Below are 17,598 nucleotides of genomic sequence, written 5' to 3'. Positions count from 1 at the left end.
ATATGCCCATTCAAAGTTTGCAATTTCAATCGGTTGCTATAGCGCCCCCCTTTGGCCAATTGATGTAATATTGCTTCATTCGCATCCTCCCATGACCTTCTACCACTGTGCCAAATTTCTCATGGATTGACCAAGTCAGTGAGGAGAAAAACGTGGAACAGACACACCCACAGAGAGAGTTTTCGTCATTATATAGTAAGATGGTTAGGAAAAAATGACATGTTTCAGCTTAAAATACCCTGTCTGAGTAGCCACAATCCTGGCAGTAGAAGTAGAGATGTCTTACTAAATCCGCAAATGCTTTTCAGGTCACTATCCCAGGGGGAAAGTAGCGATGTCTCACTTTTTGTTACTAAATAGCCGCTGGAAAAACAGTGACAGGTCGCTACAAAACACCCATGTTTGTTGCCTAAAAACCCGTTCTGAACACAGAAATGACTCGCTAAATCACAACTTTTCTTTTCTTTTCTTTAGTCACAAACAGTGGAAGCATAGCAAAGCAAAGCATCTCGCCAACGTGACACACCAGCCACCATCATCTCCATCTACCACTGACAGCCACCTTATATATTTGGTCACTTACAAATGTTGATACATGTATTAAATATACATGTGTGGTTTGCAGAAACATACAAAGCCAACATTTTCTTCTGGCAACTTGGCTAAATTTCCACACACTTAACCTGGAGCCCCTTTGCCTGATGGTAATCCAGCCTTGATAAGTATAAATTCAAGGATTTGCATGTCAATAGTTTTAAATTTTGGCCTAATTTGGCTGAAAAGTGAACATTTTTTTCTACACCTAAGTTACAGATAATCTTTTTTTCTACTGCATTTCACTTAATGCACTTCTACAATTTAACATATGGTTAAGACCAGTGTCAAAGTAGTAATTACATTAAGTTTGATCATTTTGATTCATAGAGCTTTTCGAGATACTCAAAGACGACAAGCGACTTTTTAAGTTGTAATCCAGGTGTCTAAAAAAGTTGCTGGATATAATTGGTTGTCTTGTGACCTGCAAATCACCAACTTAACAGGTCACATACAGAACAAATGCAGACTGTGCTGATTAAGGTTTGGTTAAAGGTGTTTTTTTTAATCAGGTATGATTAATTTGTGCCATGCCCGAGAACGATTACCCCGCTATCTCCTCACCTGCCACTCAGCTTTCACATTAGCGATGTTGTTCCATACCCAAGTACACTTGCGTCATCAGCAGTAACTTAACAGAGTTCTGTACAGCTGAAAGTGAACAGGAAACAGTTAAATAAAGCAGATATCTAAAGTAAAAACAGGATATAGGAGAGAAACCAAACTCCAAATGACAGAGATTCAGGTGGAAGCTACGCAAGTACTGAGAGCTGAACACACAGAGACTTTGAAAAATGCTTTTCTCTTTGGTCTTTTGCACAGACAGAGGTGAGTAGAGTCTCACAACACACAGGCATGTTTCAGGGGGAGAATGGCGTCATCAGGGGTTGGCTGCGGTTGGAGAGACGTTGTTGGGCGTGCTTTTGGTGGTTACAATAATAACCCTGTGGTTAAGGTCAGGGGGCAATCATGGTCAGTAGAAACCAATGTTGACTGCTGAGACTCACTTTCCACTCGCAATATTTATGAATCCACTAAACGTTATGGGCAAAATATACCAGACTGCAATTTATGGATGAACAGGATTTAGGCTTACAAATAATTTAGGGCCACACAGCAGCAACATACCAATAGTCAGTGGTCAATTACAACCACTTTAGATCTGTCACTCTAAATACCACTCTTACCACAGGGTGATAGTTGATTGTTTTATAGGCACCAGCTATGTTTCCAGAGAAGACACCTCATTCAGGAAGTAGATTTTCAATTTAAAAAGCCATCTTAACTTCACACGCACTATAATAGGAGCAAAATCCTCTTCATGTCAGCCAACAAAAATAAATGCAGCGGCTACATCTGATGAGGGATCCAAGGGACTTTCTACGAAACAAAAGGCCTTTGTTTGTCTTTCCGCACTCCACTCCACTGTCGCAAACTAGTCACACTTACTCACTTTCTAAACACTCTTATCACCTCTCATACCATTCATGTGTGTCAAGGTAACTTTTACAGTCCCACACTCCCTTGATTACCCCAGTTACCCCAGGCGTCATCACTGCAGTCACACTTAGGTTATCTAACCCTTAGATATCAATTTTGTTTCTTTTCTGTCCCGGAAAGAACATACACATAGCAACTAACCCCCACACACACTCACCCACACACACTCACCCACACACACAGTGATAAAATTCCTTTTGTGTTGCTGTAGAGGAGTCAGTTATCGAATAACTTCTAACAGGAAGTAAAAGAGGAAAAAAATGTGCTCCTGCTGTGAGAGTTTAACTTCATGACTGCTTAATCTGTGTGCACACAGCAACACATGTTTGAATTACTTAATGTGAAAGTTGTCATTGACCAAAGTGAAAGTTGGCAACATTTTCTCATTTATATCATATTTAAATTCTTGCTTAGAAAACATCCATAGAAAACATGCAATACAAAATTTTAAAGCTGCATTAATTAACATTTTGGCCACTAAAACACAGATCCTTGCTACCCAATCCAGCAGACATGGAGCAAACAATAGTATTAAGGTGCGGACACACCAAACCAACATCAAAGAACTAGCGGCGACAAAAGCCAACTGTTGCGTCGTTTACGTCGCCTCACGTTGGCCTTTGTCAGTTGCATTTGAACACACTACACAGACTACATCCGATGGCCAAGTGGCACGTATGTTCTGCGCCTGCGTGAGAGAGAGCGGAGTGAGAGAGTGGTACATCATGTCAGCCGAGGGGTTTCCTATCTGTGCAGCCGAGCACCACAGCACCTTCACAGACTATTACATCCAGACAGTCCCGGTGTTTCCTCCGCAGGCTCCACTTCACTCAGCTGCCCGATAAACTCCCTGCTTCTTCCCACTTTAACCTGAATAACAAACCAGGGCTCGGTGCTCCGGTTGGATCCAAACGGAGAGCCAGGGCTAGCTCAGAGACTAGCGGAGGCTAACTGGCTGTGATTCCCTCCGGTCATGCTGTGGCTAACGCTCAGCTAGCCGCTCCCAGCCAGCCCCGGCTCTCCATTTGGATTCTGACGGAGAGCTGGGGCTAACTGGGAGGCTAACTGGCTGTGCTTCCCTCCGGTCATGCTGCGGCTAATGCTCCCAGCTAGCTCCGGTTTGTTATTTAGGTTAAAGTGGGAAAAAGCAGCAGATCTGTCAGGCAGCTGAATGAAGTGGAGCCTGAGGAGGAAGCACTGGTTAGCCCCGGTTTCACTACAGGCAGATTCACTCGCTACAGGGGCGAGGAAATAAAACCTGAACAGCCAATCAGTGTGATCTCTCTCACCGACGAGCTCTGCCACCGATTCAGCATGCTCAATTGACCGAAGAGCAACCACCGCCGATGCCAAAGTGCTGACGGTGCTGGACACACCGAAAAAACTAGGCCTACAGATGCTCACCAGCGACCCGACTTTGGTCGATGGCCGACCGTCAGCTTGGTGTGTCAGGGCCTTTAGTCCAAAATTTACTGTACTTTAAGCTCCGGTTACTGTAACAAAGTCCTTTTGGGGGTTCTTGTACTTGAGTAATTTTAAGAGTCTGTAATTTTACTTGTACGTAAGTATTTTTATCTGTGTGTTTGTGGCTTGTAGCCGCTGTTGAGTTTATATGATCTATTGCTTGTGCTGCCTTAGTGATTTTTATCAGAGAGGCAGATTATTTAATTTATATGTATCTTAATCACAGAGGTGTGGACTGAAGTCATATGACTAGGACTTGAGCCACAAATGTGATGACTTTAGACTCCACTTGACAAAATCAAAAAAGCCCAAAGATTAAAAAGTATGTTATTTTAAAAGTGCCACAAACCAGTATGTTTCCTGTCATTTCCTCAATCAGCTAATGTTACCACTATTCACACCCAGCAAGTCCACTCCTGACTCCATAGATTCACTTAGCTTGAACCAGTCCGACAGCATCCAGTCAAGTTGCAGGGGAGAACTATGAAGGATTTACATCATGTTACTCAGCGCCAGTTGGAAAAAATGATACCAAAGATAACTGTCTTGGCGTTAAAAACCGATCAATGGTCAACAAAAAACTAAAAAAGAAACAAACTGCAGTTTGCGAAATGTACAGGTCTAAAATAACAGATGGAGACGCAACAACCACCAAGAAACAAATAAAATGAAGGCACATTTTAAGAGGCATTCATGATTTCTGTAAATTTAATATATCCATACTGTGTTGCTCAACTGGCTCAAAGTTTTGGACTTGGTAGCTTACACAGGGACTGGGGAGGGTGGCCGCTAACTTTACTCCATGTACATCAGAGATGTGCCTTCTCAAAATTCAGAGGTTTTTGCGAGTCCTTGAACGCAGCACAGGCAGAACTCTTCATAAGTTCATTTTCTTCCTCAGCAGCAGTTTGTGGAGTTTTGAGTGGCGGGGTGGATAATTGATCAGTTGATACGATCAGAGCTGAGCAGATAAGAAAGATGGATGAGAGGAGCAGCTGCTTTTACACTTTCAACTTTTAGACCCAGTTCAATCAACGATTAGGTTTCATTTTCACTACATCTGACATTCTGCTGCTCTGTCTATGCCCTTCACTTTGAGAGTGTGGAGCAATGAATAACTGAATAAGTTGCTGTATATAAGTTGCAACAGCGCTCCTGCTGAACGGTCCTGCTCAAAAAATAAAAAAATAAAAAAAACATGGTGGCAAATGTTTTAATTGTGGTGGGCTGCTACAAATACAGAAATGAGTTGGAGACCCTGTAGGTCTTGTCAGTCTTGACTTGTAACTTGATTTGGGACTTGATTGCAAAAACTTGGGACTTACTTGCGACCTACAAACCAACAACTTGGTCCCACTTCTACATAATAATGCCTGTTGCACCGCTGTGGTGTCCATAGATCTTTTTATTTATTGTTTATTGTCGTTTTTGTTTAATTATCTGACATTTGTCATCTTTTCTGGTACTGAAACTAAACTGAGAAAGTGGTTGTGTACTTATGTTTACGCTGTACATGTAAATTATCTAACACACCCATTTTCACGTGGAGGTGAGAGCTGGCAGGTGTACTCTTACTTCCTGGCTCACTGCCACATTCCTAACAATCACACTTGTCATTACAAGCCTGCCAAACGGGGGAAATCCCAGCGACGGCCTACTTAAGAAAGGAGTGCAGGCACTCTCTATCACACTCTCACTGAATCGCTTCAGGCGCTTTACACCACTTAAGCTACTACAGCAACACACTGAGAGCGGCAGAGCCTGCACTCCAACTTTAAGCCACCATGACAAGCGGCAAAGTGTGTCTCCTGGCAGCCCTGTGCTCCCTCATCATCCTCAGCACTTTTATCGACAGCACACAGTCTGGTGAGTCCTTCAGCTGCGACTGATAACACATGTGCCGTATCCTTTCTGTCATTCCTGCCAAAAGTAGATACATTTAAGAAAGGTAAAGAGAAGGCAAAGTTCTATATTTGGTTTTATGTTTTGCTTTATATGAAGTATCTGCACATTCTAAAGCTTTAACAAACTCTCAGTAAATTGAATTAATATTGTATGGTTCAGGATTAAATCAGCAAACTAAACTCATAGTATTAAAAAACTATCTTATCAAAATGTTTTGAACTAAAATGAAAAGGTTGTTCATGCTGTATTTTTATTATGTGTGTCTTCATAGCGAGCTGCTGCATGAGGTACGTCAATCGTCGGGTGAAATGCCAGCATCTGCTTGGCTACACCATCCAGAACATCTACACTTCCTGTGACATCAACGCTGTTATGTAAGTCAACAATCTGATCTTTTATCTGTCTACAAGTGCTGCAATTAACATTTTTTGTCATTATCTATTATTCTGTGGACTATTTTCTCAAATTAAACATTGAAAAATGCCCATCACATTATCCAAGACCACAAGGTGATGGGATGAAATGTCTTGTTTTGTCCGATAACAGTTCACAAACCCAAAATATTACTCTATCACTTACAACTAAATTACCCAATAAATACACCTGAAAAAGATGTGGTTAGGAAGTTTTAGGTGGCTGAAAAAATATAGAAATTATGTCAAATTCAGAGGTAAAAGCAAAAAATTCAACAGTTAAGTAGGATTTTATATGTTAAATCTTATTTAACATGACATCTTGTGTGTTATTCTGCTTTCTTATCCATTCTTTATACAGCGAACAGAGACACAGTGTGTGTGTAAAGATATTTAGTGTTATAATTAGGACAAAAATCTGCTTTGACTGGAGAGAAAGCAAATAAGTTCTGATATGTTAGAAAGCAGGCACTAGATATGACTTAACAAAGCATGAGTAGGTTAGCTTGTGTCAAAATTGCACAACACCTTGCTTGTGTGTTCCCTGCCAGTTAAAGTGTGACCCAAAATCAGTCAGGAGGCGTTTTGGGACTTTCTGAGAGCAGCTAATTTGGACAGGGGTCACTCGGTTACTGTTGTTAATATGTACTAGAAGACACTTAGGGTTAATACACAAGGTGGAAAAAAATCCACAGGGAGGGAGAGTGCATCTCATGTGTAATGATGTGCATTCATGCGTTGCATGTTTGATCATTTCTTAACTGTTTCCTGTTTTTCCACAGATTCCACCTCCCAGGGAGGTTTTTGTGCGCCGATCCTTTAAGCAGCTGGACTCAGAGAGGGATGAAGTGCGTTGAGTGAGTATACTTGTATATCTCTAGCATGTTCAGTGTCACTTTTTCTGCACATTGTATTCATCTGGTAGTATATATCTAAATACTGGACCAAATTAATGTTGGGTTTTCATTTTTCTTTGTAGTGAAAGGAGAAAGAAGACCAGCAAGATCCTCGCAAACAGAACTCCAGGCAACACCACATCATCAGCATAAGCTCTAAACAGCAGTTCATATCTGCAACATATGACTAACTGTTATGCATTCCTGCACAAGAACCCTGATAGGGACTATCATGTGATTTTTCTTAAATTGTATCTTATTATTTGTTCTGTTTTATAAACAGAGAAGTGTAGTATTGTTGATACATAGTAACCTGTATGTTGTAGCTACAGAGCATCCACTGGAAATAATGAAAACATGGTTTTTGAGAAGTACATTTATATTTTTTGTAAAGTTTGTGCTGACGTTTTGAAGGCAGAGACATGGAGTATGAAACAATGTGTTGTCAGAAGAAGTGGAATCTTAATTTATCTTGTCAAAGAATTTATTAAAAGAGATATTTAATCACACATGTGTCTGTCAATATTGGCTTCACCACATTCACCATATCGCACTGGTCAAGTCATGACTTCAACACAACTCTTTCACTTATGACATTAAAAACACTTGAAATGAATACTAGAGCATTTCATTCTATACACATTTATACATAGTACAAGTAATATATGATTTTGTCACACATTAATACATCATATCTTGCCACAAAGGTCAGAGTCTGCATTCATGATGCACCCAAACGTTCAGGTGAAAATGCAGTAGATGCAATATAATTATGGTAACTTTATGAAGACAGGATATTGGACATTGACATTGGGCTTTTGTCACAATGTTTTGCCCCAAAGGAAGAGAATGTTAACAGACTGATAATGAAAAATGTAATAAAGTTTAGAATAGAATACTTTATTGTCATTGCACAAATGTACAACAAAATTCCAGTGCATCTCCTCTCAGTGGTAGAAGGTAAAAAACAAGGTAAAAGTTAAAAATGAGAGTTAAAAGTTGAAATGTAAAATAATTTGCAGTAACAGATTAAGAGATCATGTCAAATGAAACAATGATATATGTGAAGCCCCCTGACATACACTTATTCCACTATAAATAGTTGTGTGGTTGTTAAAATCATCTTATTCCCCACAGTCTGACTGTTTCATAAAAGTAATGTTTAACCTTGCACCAGCTCTTCACTGAAGCTACAAGACATCAAATCAACAATATTCTAAATGTATTTTGCATCATTCAATACACATCTTCTCAAAATTTAACTCAACAGATTCAGAAACTTTGAAAACTTTCGCACCTGTACTACAATGTAAAATAAAACCCTATGGATTTGAACAAATCGTGGCTATACAGTTTATAATTAGGTTTAGGGGCTGAACAAAGACCAAGTCTAACATTTACAATGTATGTACAAAGCTTGAAATGAATAAAAATGGTTTTAAGATTATATATATATATATATATAATCTTAAAACCATTTTTATATATATGTATATATATATATATATATATATATATATATATAAAACAAACAAAAAAATCAATCCAGTGTTTACACAGTAATACAGACTATATAACATTTACACATAATCAATGTTTCAAAATATAAGTAGGCCTACTTACATAGTCTTATAGATGGGTTATCAAGTGACATTATTAACTGGTTTCCAGTTACTTTATTTCTAAATACCGAAAAAGTGCATATATACAGTATAAGTTATCACGACAATGTGGAAACGTGTTTTCTACGCTCCTGCTGTGAGTGTTACCACAGTTATAACCCGGAATTCTGTCCATAAGAGTCAAGTGATACTGTTCAGATGTTAAAATGTGGCATAGGTAGTATTAGTTTATACCGTACTATTTGAAAAATGAATCCGAAAGTAATTATGATTTTTATCAAACCAAACCAACAAGCAGAGGGACCCATACACAGATGTTTTACTTGTTTTAAGTATTTTTGATGGGACCAATCTGTTGTCAGTCCTTTTGTTTTGTTTTTTACGTACATCATTTTTCGGCATCTAGCTCTGTTCAATTATTTATCCATTGATATAATCCATCACCCATTTATTATCTATCGTTATCAGTTCTCTGCCACGTTTGTCAAAAGCACAGCTCACACGCTCACTATGCTTCATGTATTTCACTCGTACTTAAAGCATGATTTTCGTCACAAAAATCCTCATGGAAATTTACAAAGACCAATTAACTGGTTTAGTGGGTTCATATGAATGCTTTCACACCCCTGCAGAATGCTTGTGCAGGAGTAAAAATATTTATAATATAGCACAAGATGGTGATGTTGCTAAAATGCACTTGTTAACGCTCTATAATATGGAGAACTTTAAGCCTTCATAAAATGTGAAAAGATGAGTTATATTAAAATTTGTCCCCTGTACAGTTGTCATGAATGTTGAAATTAGCTATAGAGGCCCAAACCAGCCTGTAAACATGTTTATTTCTGCTGTAAAGTTGGGCAATTCACTGGGGAGGGGATATGTGTTATTTGTTGTTTTGTTTACTGTACTTTTTATCTGCGTTTTTATTGTATGCAGCGCATATGAGTCCAAGACAAACTTCCCTATGGGACAATAAAGTATATCGTATTGTATCGTATCATATCGTATGGTATCATATCATATCGTATAATTAAACATGAGGGTAGATGAAGATTAAGTTGCCTCTGTAGCCAGCCCCAAGTGGACACTCAAGGAACTGCAGTTTTTGACACTTCCATGTTGGCTTCATTTTTCAGCCCTGGAGGTTGTCGCTTGAGAAACCTCAAACCAGTTGACCACACTGGGACTGAACCTTTCACAGAAGGTTGTATTTCCTTTTCCATCACGGTCTGTCCGTCACAATCAGGTTGAATTCGTCCTCCCCAAGATCCTCTCTGGTCTTCAGAGCTTGGCGGAGTCTCTCCCAGAATAGTTCAGGGTGCTCTGAGGCTCGAGGCCAGCTCAAATAGGTCTGCCTCTTCAGAAGCTTCCTCATGCGGTAGTAAGGAGACAGTTGAGTGGTGGGAATGTCCTCCAGAAACACCAGGATGAGCACGTCCTTCTGCTCATCAAACAGGCGGAAGCTGAACAAAGGAAAAAGACAGATGAGAGGACAGCACCATTCAGCATGTCTTTTTTCTTAATATTTATCAACTAAATGTCTCAAAAATGTCAAAATAAATCATGGAAAAATATTGACATAGGTTCCTAGGTCCCTAGATCCCAGTGTGATGTGTTCAAATTGCTTTTAAGGTAGTTTAATGACAATGACAGATAGGCAGAGAAAAGCAGTAAATCCCCAGTTCTTAAAAGCTGGAACCATTGAAAGTTAGACTTTCTGCTTGAAAAATGATCTGGACGTAAAAGGCTGTAAAAACAGGTTAATTAATTGATTGTTTCAGAGAAATTTGAAGCAAAGACATTATTTTTTAAAAACCTATTTGAAATTATTTCTGCTTCTACCTTAAGTTCCCTTATGTTTCAGACTTGTCTTAGATTTAACATTATGGCAGTTTTCATGATGACAGCATGGTTTAAACTTACAAAAACCTTACAGAAAAAAAAAACAGAGAAAAGCTAGAGATTGAAAAACAAAAAAAACAAACAAAAAAAAACCCTGAAATATAACTTTAAAAAAAAGGTCTGTCTGAGGTGTAAAAGTTGGCGCATCAAAAAAAAAAAAAATCTTGAAAAAACAAAATAAAAAACAAATTTCCATCTATTTTTCCAGTTTTTCATTGTTTGAGGTTTGTTATGCTCTGTTCATTAAATCATATTGTTGTGCCCTTTCCCCCCTTTTTTTGCTATAATCACTGGAGAATTGGCGCCACCAACTGTTTATCTTAATGAACCTCCATCCTAATAAATTCATATGGCACTGGTGAATGGAAACACACAACAATTTACATTTCCTTCAGCATTTTTTCTGGAAGATCAGTTGAAATTTGTGCTACTGTTATTTGGAGACTCAACCTTACTTGTTTTTTAGGGGAACGTTGAAAACAAAAAAGAAAGCAGTACTCAACACAAACATCATATCCTTTCCCAGTGTTAGAAACAACTATGGGATAAACTAGACCTTTTCCTACTTTTTTTTCCAGTGGCTTGAATTGAAAGACTAAACAGATTAAACACACAGATATCATAACTATAGAGACCCCATTAATATACAGAATAAGCATAGCCAGTGATGGATTGATCATTCAAACTCGGTTCATACAGAAATAGTAAGACACATTACCTGGCCACCTGGATCTCTCTGGAGCACCACTCACTCTCAAGGTATCTGTGACTGATCACACAGATGGTCTTCCTGCTTCCATAGATGGCATCTGTGATGTTGTCTATGATGGGTTTACCTGAGCGAGAGAAAAATAAAAAGGACTGAGAAAATGGATAGTAAACAAAATGTGTGTTCTCCTCATTTGTTCTTCTGATGGTGCAGTATAAAAAGTACAATGGCGACATCCTCTGGAGTATAAGAGAAAGTACAAACAACTGACTTAAGCCATACAGTACTTAAGTAATATACAATTTAGCACACTGACTGCCAGATTACAGCTCAACATGTCAAGTGTACACACTGAAATTAGATGGAAACAAGGGGAAAGTAAATATTCCCCCCTTTTTCCCTGACACTGGACTCAAAGCCCATAATGCACTGCAGATATTTGAAGTTAGAAATATTGGCCATAACACACAAAAAGGTTTCCTGCTATGTGTATAAACATTCAATGCCATCACCACCATCATCAAAAAAGGCTGCATTCATGACGTAATGTAGATTTTGACCTGTCAAATGTGTTCAACATGCTCTGCATTCACAATAGAAAATATGGAACTTGCAGCTGCATAGATAAACAAGACCCAGTGTCTACAGCCATGCTAAAGGCTGTGAGGCACAGTGTTGCTTTGTGCATCTGAGACTGATGGAAATATTATTTTTGCAGGTATTTGGAAAAAGTAAAACTTTGACCTTCTGAAAATGTAGGGAACATCAAAGTTAGTAGATTTCATCATTAGGGGTGCCATGAATGTGTGCATCAAATCAACAAGATCAACAACTATCAGCTAATAGTTGCTGAGATACTTCTGTCACAATCACGGTTGTATAAAGAGCCAAAAGAGGCCCCGTTCATTCCTATGAAAGTTGCTCAGTGGAACATGAAGCCAAAAACGTTCAACTTCCTGTGTATAAAATTGCCCGGATCTTCCACATTGTTAATTCTACAGAGTGTGCACTTAAGACTCCGCTGGCTGAGCAGTTAACTTGCTGTTTAGCCCTCCGATAACGAGAATAGGGTTAAATGTGCAGCTCCTCTAGACTTTCAAAATGAATTATACTGATTTACTGATTTACAGATGCCTCGTTGGTAAATGGACCTGCATTTGTATAGCGCCTTTCTTCACACACACATATTCATACACTGGTGGCCGAGGCTACCGTACAAGGTGCCACCTGCTACTCAGTTTTTAATTCACTCTCACAGCGATGGAAGCATCATTGGAAGCAATCTGGGGCTCTGTATCTTGACATGCAAACTGGAGGAGCCGGGGATTGAACCACTAATCTTCCGATAGGTGGACGACGCTCTACCTCTGAGCCACAGCCGCCCCAATGTTCTTTCCCAATGTTGGTCATGTGAAAATGTTTTTTGGCATGATATTACAGACTCAGACTCAGATGTTGTACGGTTTGGTCACTACATCTAATTGGCTTCAAAGTCGGGCCCACTTCCTTGGGGCCTGGTCACAGTGACATCATTTGTGTTTATTTCTGCCCATTCTGCCTCCCTGTCCCTCTGTCCAGCCACATCCCCACCTCTCCAAGGCCCCTGGATCTCTATGAAGTTTTATTAAGCTTGGTGCTCTGTATTTGTCCACCAGTTCCCCTTTGACTTTCCTTCCTCCTGGTTACCTGACTCCCACATCCTCCTGTTCACCTGTGTGTCATTTCCCAATCATACCTGTCAGTGCATATACCAGCCTTGTCAATGTTGCTTTGTGCCTCTGCTCCCAGAACCCAAACACTGCCAGACAGACTGACAGACTGATATTGCCGTCCCAAAAGCTATTGCACTAGCATGGCTAAAAAATGTGTTTAATGCCAGTTGTAAAGGGTGGTCTTACCTGGCTCAAAGTCTCGATGGTGCAGACACAATCTCCAGCCTTGCTCCCCTTCCAGTTTTGGCAACAGCTGTCTGATGACCCATGGCTCATCGTGGGTGTTGTAGGAGATGAAGGCATCATACTGATTTGGAGCTTGCTTGTTTTTATGCTTTGTGTCAAAGAGAAAAGCCAAGAAGATGTAGTAGGCATAGGCCAAGTACCACCTCAGGAAATGATAGGTGAAGGATGCCACCATAAACAGGAGGATCATACATGTGGTGGAGATAAAGCAGATGAATTCAGTGTCCACTGTGCAGGACCGGACATCGAGCTTCAACAGTTTCATACCTTTAAGGTGTGGAGGATAGTTGCACACAAAGTTGTAGGCATCAAAAACTTGTGTTTGCTGGTTGTTTTCTGTCCACTTGAGGAACCAGGCGTTATCACAGTCACAGGTGAAACTATTGCCTTGAAGATCCAAGTAATCCAGAGCTGGCATGGACTCCAGTGCTTCCTCACTGAAAACTGAAAACTGATTCTTTCTTGCCTGCAGGAACTCCAGCTTAGTTAGGCTGGCATCTTTAAAGAAGTCTAGAGACCCAAGATTTATTTTAGATATATAGAGGCTTTTGAGATTTCTAATTGGGTAAAACAATTCTGAAGAAAGATCCATAAGTTCATTTGAGCTTATATCAAGGTTTTGCAGTTTTGGCGTGTAATTAAATGTGTCTTTGTGCAAGGATATAAGCTGAAGATTCCTGCCAGTGAACTCTAAAAGATTAGTCAAGCCTTGCAGGAAGTTGCAAGGCAGCTGGGACTTCTCTCTGCGGTGATTTCCAGTAAAAGCCAGTGTCTCCAAATTGGACAGATGAGAAAATGGTGGATCAGCCAAAGCTGAGCTCTCATCATATTTAATGTTATTGTCACTCAAATACAATCGTTTTAAATTTATCAGATCTCTGAAACTATCTTTGTAATCTTTATGTCTTTTAATATGATTCTTTTGCAGCTGGATATCCATAAGATTCGTCAGTCCAGTAAAACACCCATTTTCAAGTACTGTTATCTGATTTTCATGTAATGACAAGTTCTGGAGGGACCGCAAGCCCCTTAATTCCCCACGTTTAATTGCTGTGAGTTTATTTGAATTCAGATGCAGTTGTCTCAGATTTGGCAAGTATTTTATGAAAGCATCATTCAGTTTAGAAATGCTGTTATTCTGTAGCTTTAAAACTTCCAAGTGTATTAAATCCTTGAAAACACACCCCTGTAGAGCTGAGATTGAATTCTGATGAAGGCTGAGCCGTCTGAGCTTTGTCAGATTGGCGAAATCATGACACCCAAGTGTGGTGATATTATTTTTGCTGAGATCTAGCTCTTCAAGAGCTGGTAGATTCCTTATGGCAGCTGGAACAGATGAAAGCCTGTTGTGATTCAGAGCCAAGACCGTTATACCTTGAAGATATTTGAAGGCATCGTCTTTGATATTTTTCATTGAGTTATCTGCTAAATCTAACTCTGTTACCTTAAAACACAACAGTAACAAATTTGAACTCACAAAAAAGAGGTTGTTACTTCTGAGTTGAAGTGAGGACACTGTTGGGATGCTGCAGGAGATGTTAATTAAGGCTCTCAGGTATGTGTGTTTCATATCATTCATCTTCACTGTCGTCAGTGAGGAGTTGAAGGTCTCTAGTATTGTTTTCATGTCTTCTGAAGGTATTTGAAGCCCACTAATATCAAAAGTAGACACTCTGCGAAGAAAAGTCTTGTTACGAACATCCCATTTCATGTGATGCCTCTTAGAAGAGCCCCCAATGTTTAACCAGGTGAGATTAGGAAAAACATCTGCGGTGATCCTAAAATCTCCAATGGGATTTTGAGACAAATCAAGGTAGGCAAGTTTTAGTGAGCTGTTTGTCAGTTCCCACGACTGAAAAGAGGTTAAGTTGTTGTTTGCGACTGACAGCTCCAATAGATTTGGCAGGTGCTGTAATATAGTATGAACATTTGTTATGCGGTACAGTTTGTTGACGGAGATGTCCAAAACCGTCAAGTTCGTCAAGGACTTAAAAGAGGTGGATGCCACTGTTTTGATCTGATTTCTGTTCATTCTGAGATGTGTTAGGCTGCCCAAACCATCAAAAACATTGTCTCCAAGTCCAGTAAGTTTGTTATCATTTAGATTTAACTTCTTGAGGGAATTCAGATTGGTAAAGGAGCCTGTATCTATCTCTGAGATTATATTCCATTTCAGATTTAACTCTGTCAAATTTGACAGCTTTTTGAAATCTGATACTTGGATTTTTGAAATTTTGTTTCCATACAAGTCCAAACCTTTCACTGTTGAGGGAATATCTTGAGGGACAGCAGTGAGTGTCCTCTTGGAACATATGGCAGTTCTGTGACTGATATGGCAAGACCTCAGTACATACCCTGTGACTGGAACAAAAAAACTGCTGATATTCAGCAAGAAAAAAACAGAAGTTAGTTTAAAAGATTTTGATCCTCTTTTTGTTTGTTCCTCTTTCAAGCCGGGACCCATTTTAAAATCTTTGTTACAAAAGAACAAGAGATGTCCAACCAAAATGGAATTGAACTTCCTCAACGTATAGTCCACCTGGTTAATGAAACTGCAGAAGGTGATCCTGAAAATCAAATACAATAAACAAAGACCATCAGGGACACTAACAAACAAAATACTCAATTAAAACACTATCATACATGAACATTACATTGAAAGGTCCATGTGTAGGATTTAGGGGATATATTACAAGAAATGAAATATAATATAATAAGTATGTTTTCTCAAGTGTATGATCACCTGAAAATAAGAATTGTTGTGTTTTTGTTTCCTTTGAATGAGGCGTTTATATCTAGATAGGAATTGGGTCTTCGTCTACATACTGTAGATCGCCATGTTGCACCACCATGTGTAGCTCAGAATGGTCAAGCCAAACACTGGCTCTAGATCGAGCCATTTTCATTTTTCGCATTGGCCACCATTGCTAGTAGCCCCTCAGTGGCAGACAGCATCGGAAAAACACAGATTCTTTTTTTTTTTTGTTTTACATGAAACTGCTTTATTCAGTGTTTTTACCGGTTTAAATAATCCGGTCCATCTTTTCTGGAGAAGAAGATGCCTCTGTGGATAATTTGGCTCTCGCAAAAACTTCCTGTATGTCTAAATGTTAAGTTATCAGACCAAAAAAAGGTGAGCACACTTTAGCAGGTCCTAGGCTAACAGCCATCTGTGATGTGCCAAACAGTGTCAGAGAAACACTGGTTTGCACAAAGAATCTGCCTTGTTCAGTGTTTCTAGCAGGGAGCTCTGTGGATAATGTGGCTCACAGTAAGAACATTCTGAACATCTGGATCAGAAAAAGGTGAGCACACAAAAGGTTATCAAAGAGAAAAATTGGGCTGACAATCCGTAATCCTCACCGCTAGATTCCACTAAATCCTCCTGAATCTTACACACTGGAGCTTTAAGTTGCATGTCATCTGAACATTTGACCTCAGTTTATTTAACCTTAAATGGTCAAGAAATAATAATTTTTGATACTCACTGTGTCACAAGAAGAAGTGCTGATTAATCACTGATCACTGACAGACTTAATTATCTTCCCTTGTTCGATTAAGATGTTTCTCCCAGATCAAAAGAGTGTAAATGACATCTCTTACCATGTAATATACAGTGTCAGTCTCATGTACATGAGAAGCATGTTCGTCCCTTTCCTCTGCCTGGAAGCTCTGTCCTCTTTCAAATACAGTGAGTGAGGAAGTGAAATTACAGGGCAGGACTTGCTGTTATTTCCTGTTCATCTCGTTTAGTTTTTTCAAGATACTGAGGTCACCTTCATCCACTGTGTAGATTATGATAACATAGCCTTTATGTTTTACAAACACAAACATTAATACATTCCTGAAAGAACATTTAAAGACCTTTAATAGGGCTAAGATTTTAATGTTAATGCCATTTATGCAAATACAGTATACTCCTATCTATTCACTCTTTAACTTCTTTTTTTGTGTGTCGCACAGGGTGTTGTGGTCAAACTCATTTCCTTTCGACTAATGATAAATGCAAATATAGTCTGAAAGGGTCCAACAGAGAACCAACACTTCCTCTTGTCTGATGCTTGGTAGATACAGTTATCTTCATCAGCCAGAGGAAGTAAAGACTGTTGAGACATTTCACTGCTCTAATACATTAAAACAACATGACACTGAAACATGATGCATTAGTAAACAGGTGTAGAGGGGGACTATGTGTGAGCTTGAGTAGTTGATAATAACTAGAAAAGTGCACTCAGTAGAGATCTCTGCCAGGTGTGTCTGAGGGAATGTGGGCGGGGAACAGGGAGTGCAGGGCAGGCTGTACGGCGTGTGTATACATGACAGTCGTGGAATGAAGGGAAACAAGATTCCAAACTGAAGCAGTTGTTGATCACTTGTGGTCCGTACCCGCTGGGAGGAGTGAGGAGTCAGCAGTCATGGCATAATCTTTGTAAACAGATATCTGCATATGAATGCTGAATCTGTAGGCAATGGGAAAGGATTTGGTGTCAGAAGCACTCTGGTTTGAATTTGTAGTCTGAATAGTATTGATAAATCAGGTCTGAGTGACAGGTATACAGTCCGTTTGGAGAGGCGAAGCACACTGGCCAAAATACCACCAGCTCGAGTCCGATGGCAATTTAGTTTTATATTAGC

General features: G+C 39.4%; 2 protein-coding genes across 3 annotated transcripts; one reads left to right on the top strand and one right to left on the bottom strand.

Moving 5' to 3' along the window:
* Positions 1-5,210: 5,210 nt before the first annotated feature.
* On the top strand, positions 5,211-7,281 carry ccl20b (chemokine (C-C motif) ligand 20b). Its single transcript, XM_050056632.1, has 4 exons — positions 5,211-5,424; positions 5,735-5,837; positions 6,659-6,733; positions 6,856-7,281. Exons 1-4 carry the CDS (start codon positions 5,343-5,345, stop codon positions 6,923-6,925), a joined length of 330 nt encoding a protein of 109 aa, XP_049912589.1. The 5' UTR covers positions 5,211-5,342; the 3' UTR covers positions 6,926-7,281.
* A 370-nt stretch (positions 7,282-7,651) lies between these two features.
* Positions 7,652-16,645, bottom strand: LOC126397685 (toll-like receptor 13). Of its 2 annotated transcripts, none has more exons than XM_050056618.1 (4): positions 16,452-16,645; positions 12,904-15,530; positions 11,015-11,132; positions 7,652-9,857 (listed from the first exon to the last, which is right to left on the bottom strand). In XM_050056618.1, the coding sequence occupies exons 2-4, from the start codon at positions 15,425-15,427 to the stop codon at positions 9,617-9,619; spliced, it is 2,883 nt and encodes a 960-aa protein (XP_049912575.1). In that variant the 5' UTR covers positions 15,428-15,530; positions 16,452-16,645; the 3' UTR covers positions 7,652-9,616. The 2 variants fall into 2 exon arrangements, with proteins under 2 accessions (XP_049912575.1, XP_049912574.1); XM_050056617.1 differs by having other exon boundaries at positions 16,567-16,631.
* Between the last annotated feature and the right edge of the window lie 953 nt (positions 16,646-17,598).

Source organism: Epinephelus moara, chromosome 11 (assembly GCF_006386435.1).
Source record: "Epinephelus moara isolate mb chromosome 11, YSFRI_EMoa_1.0, whole genome shotgun sequence".
NCBI classification, from domain to species: Eukaryota; Metazoa; Chordata; class Actinopteri; order Perciformes; family Serranidae; genus Epinephelus; species Epinephelus moara.
Note: the sequence above shows the minus strand (reverse complement) of the source record. Positions and strands in the feature narration are given on the sequence as shown.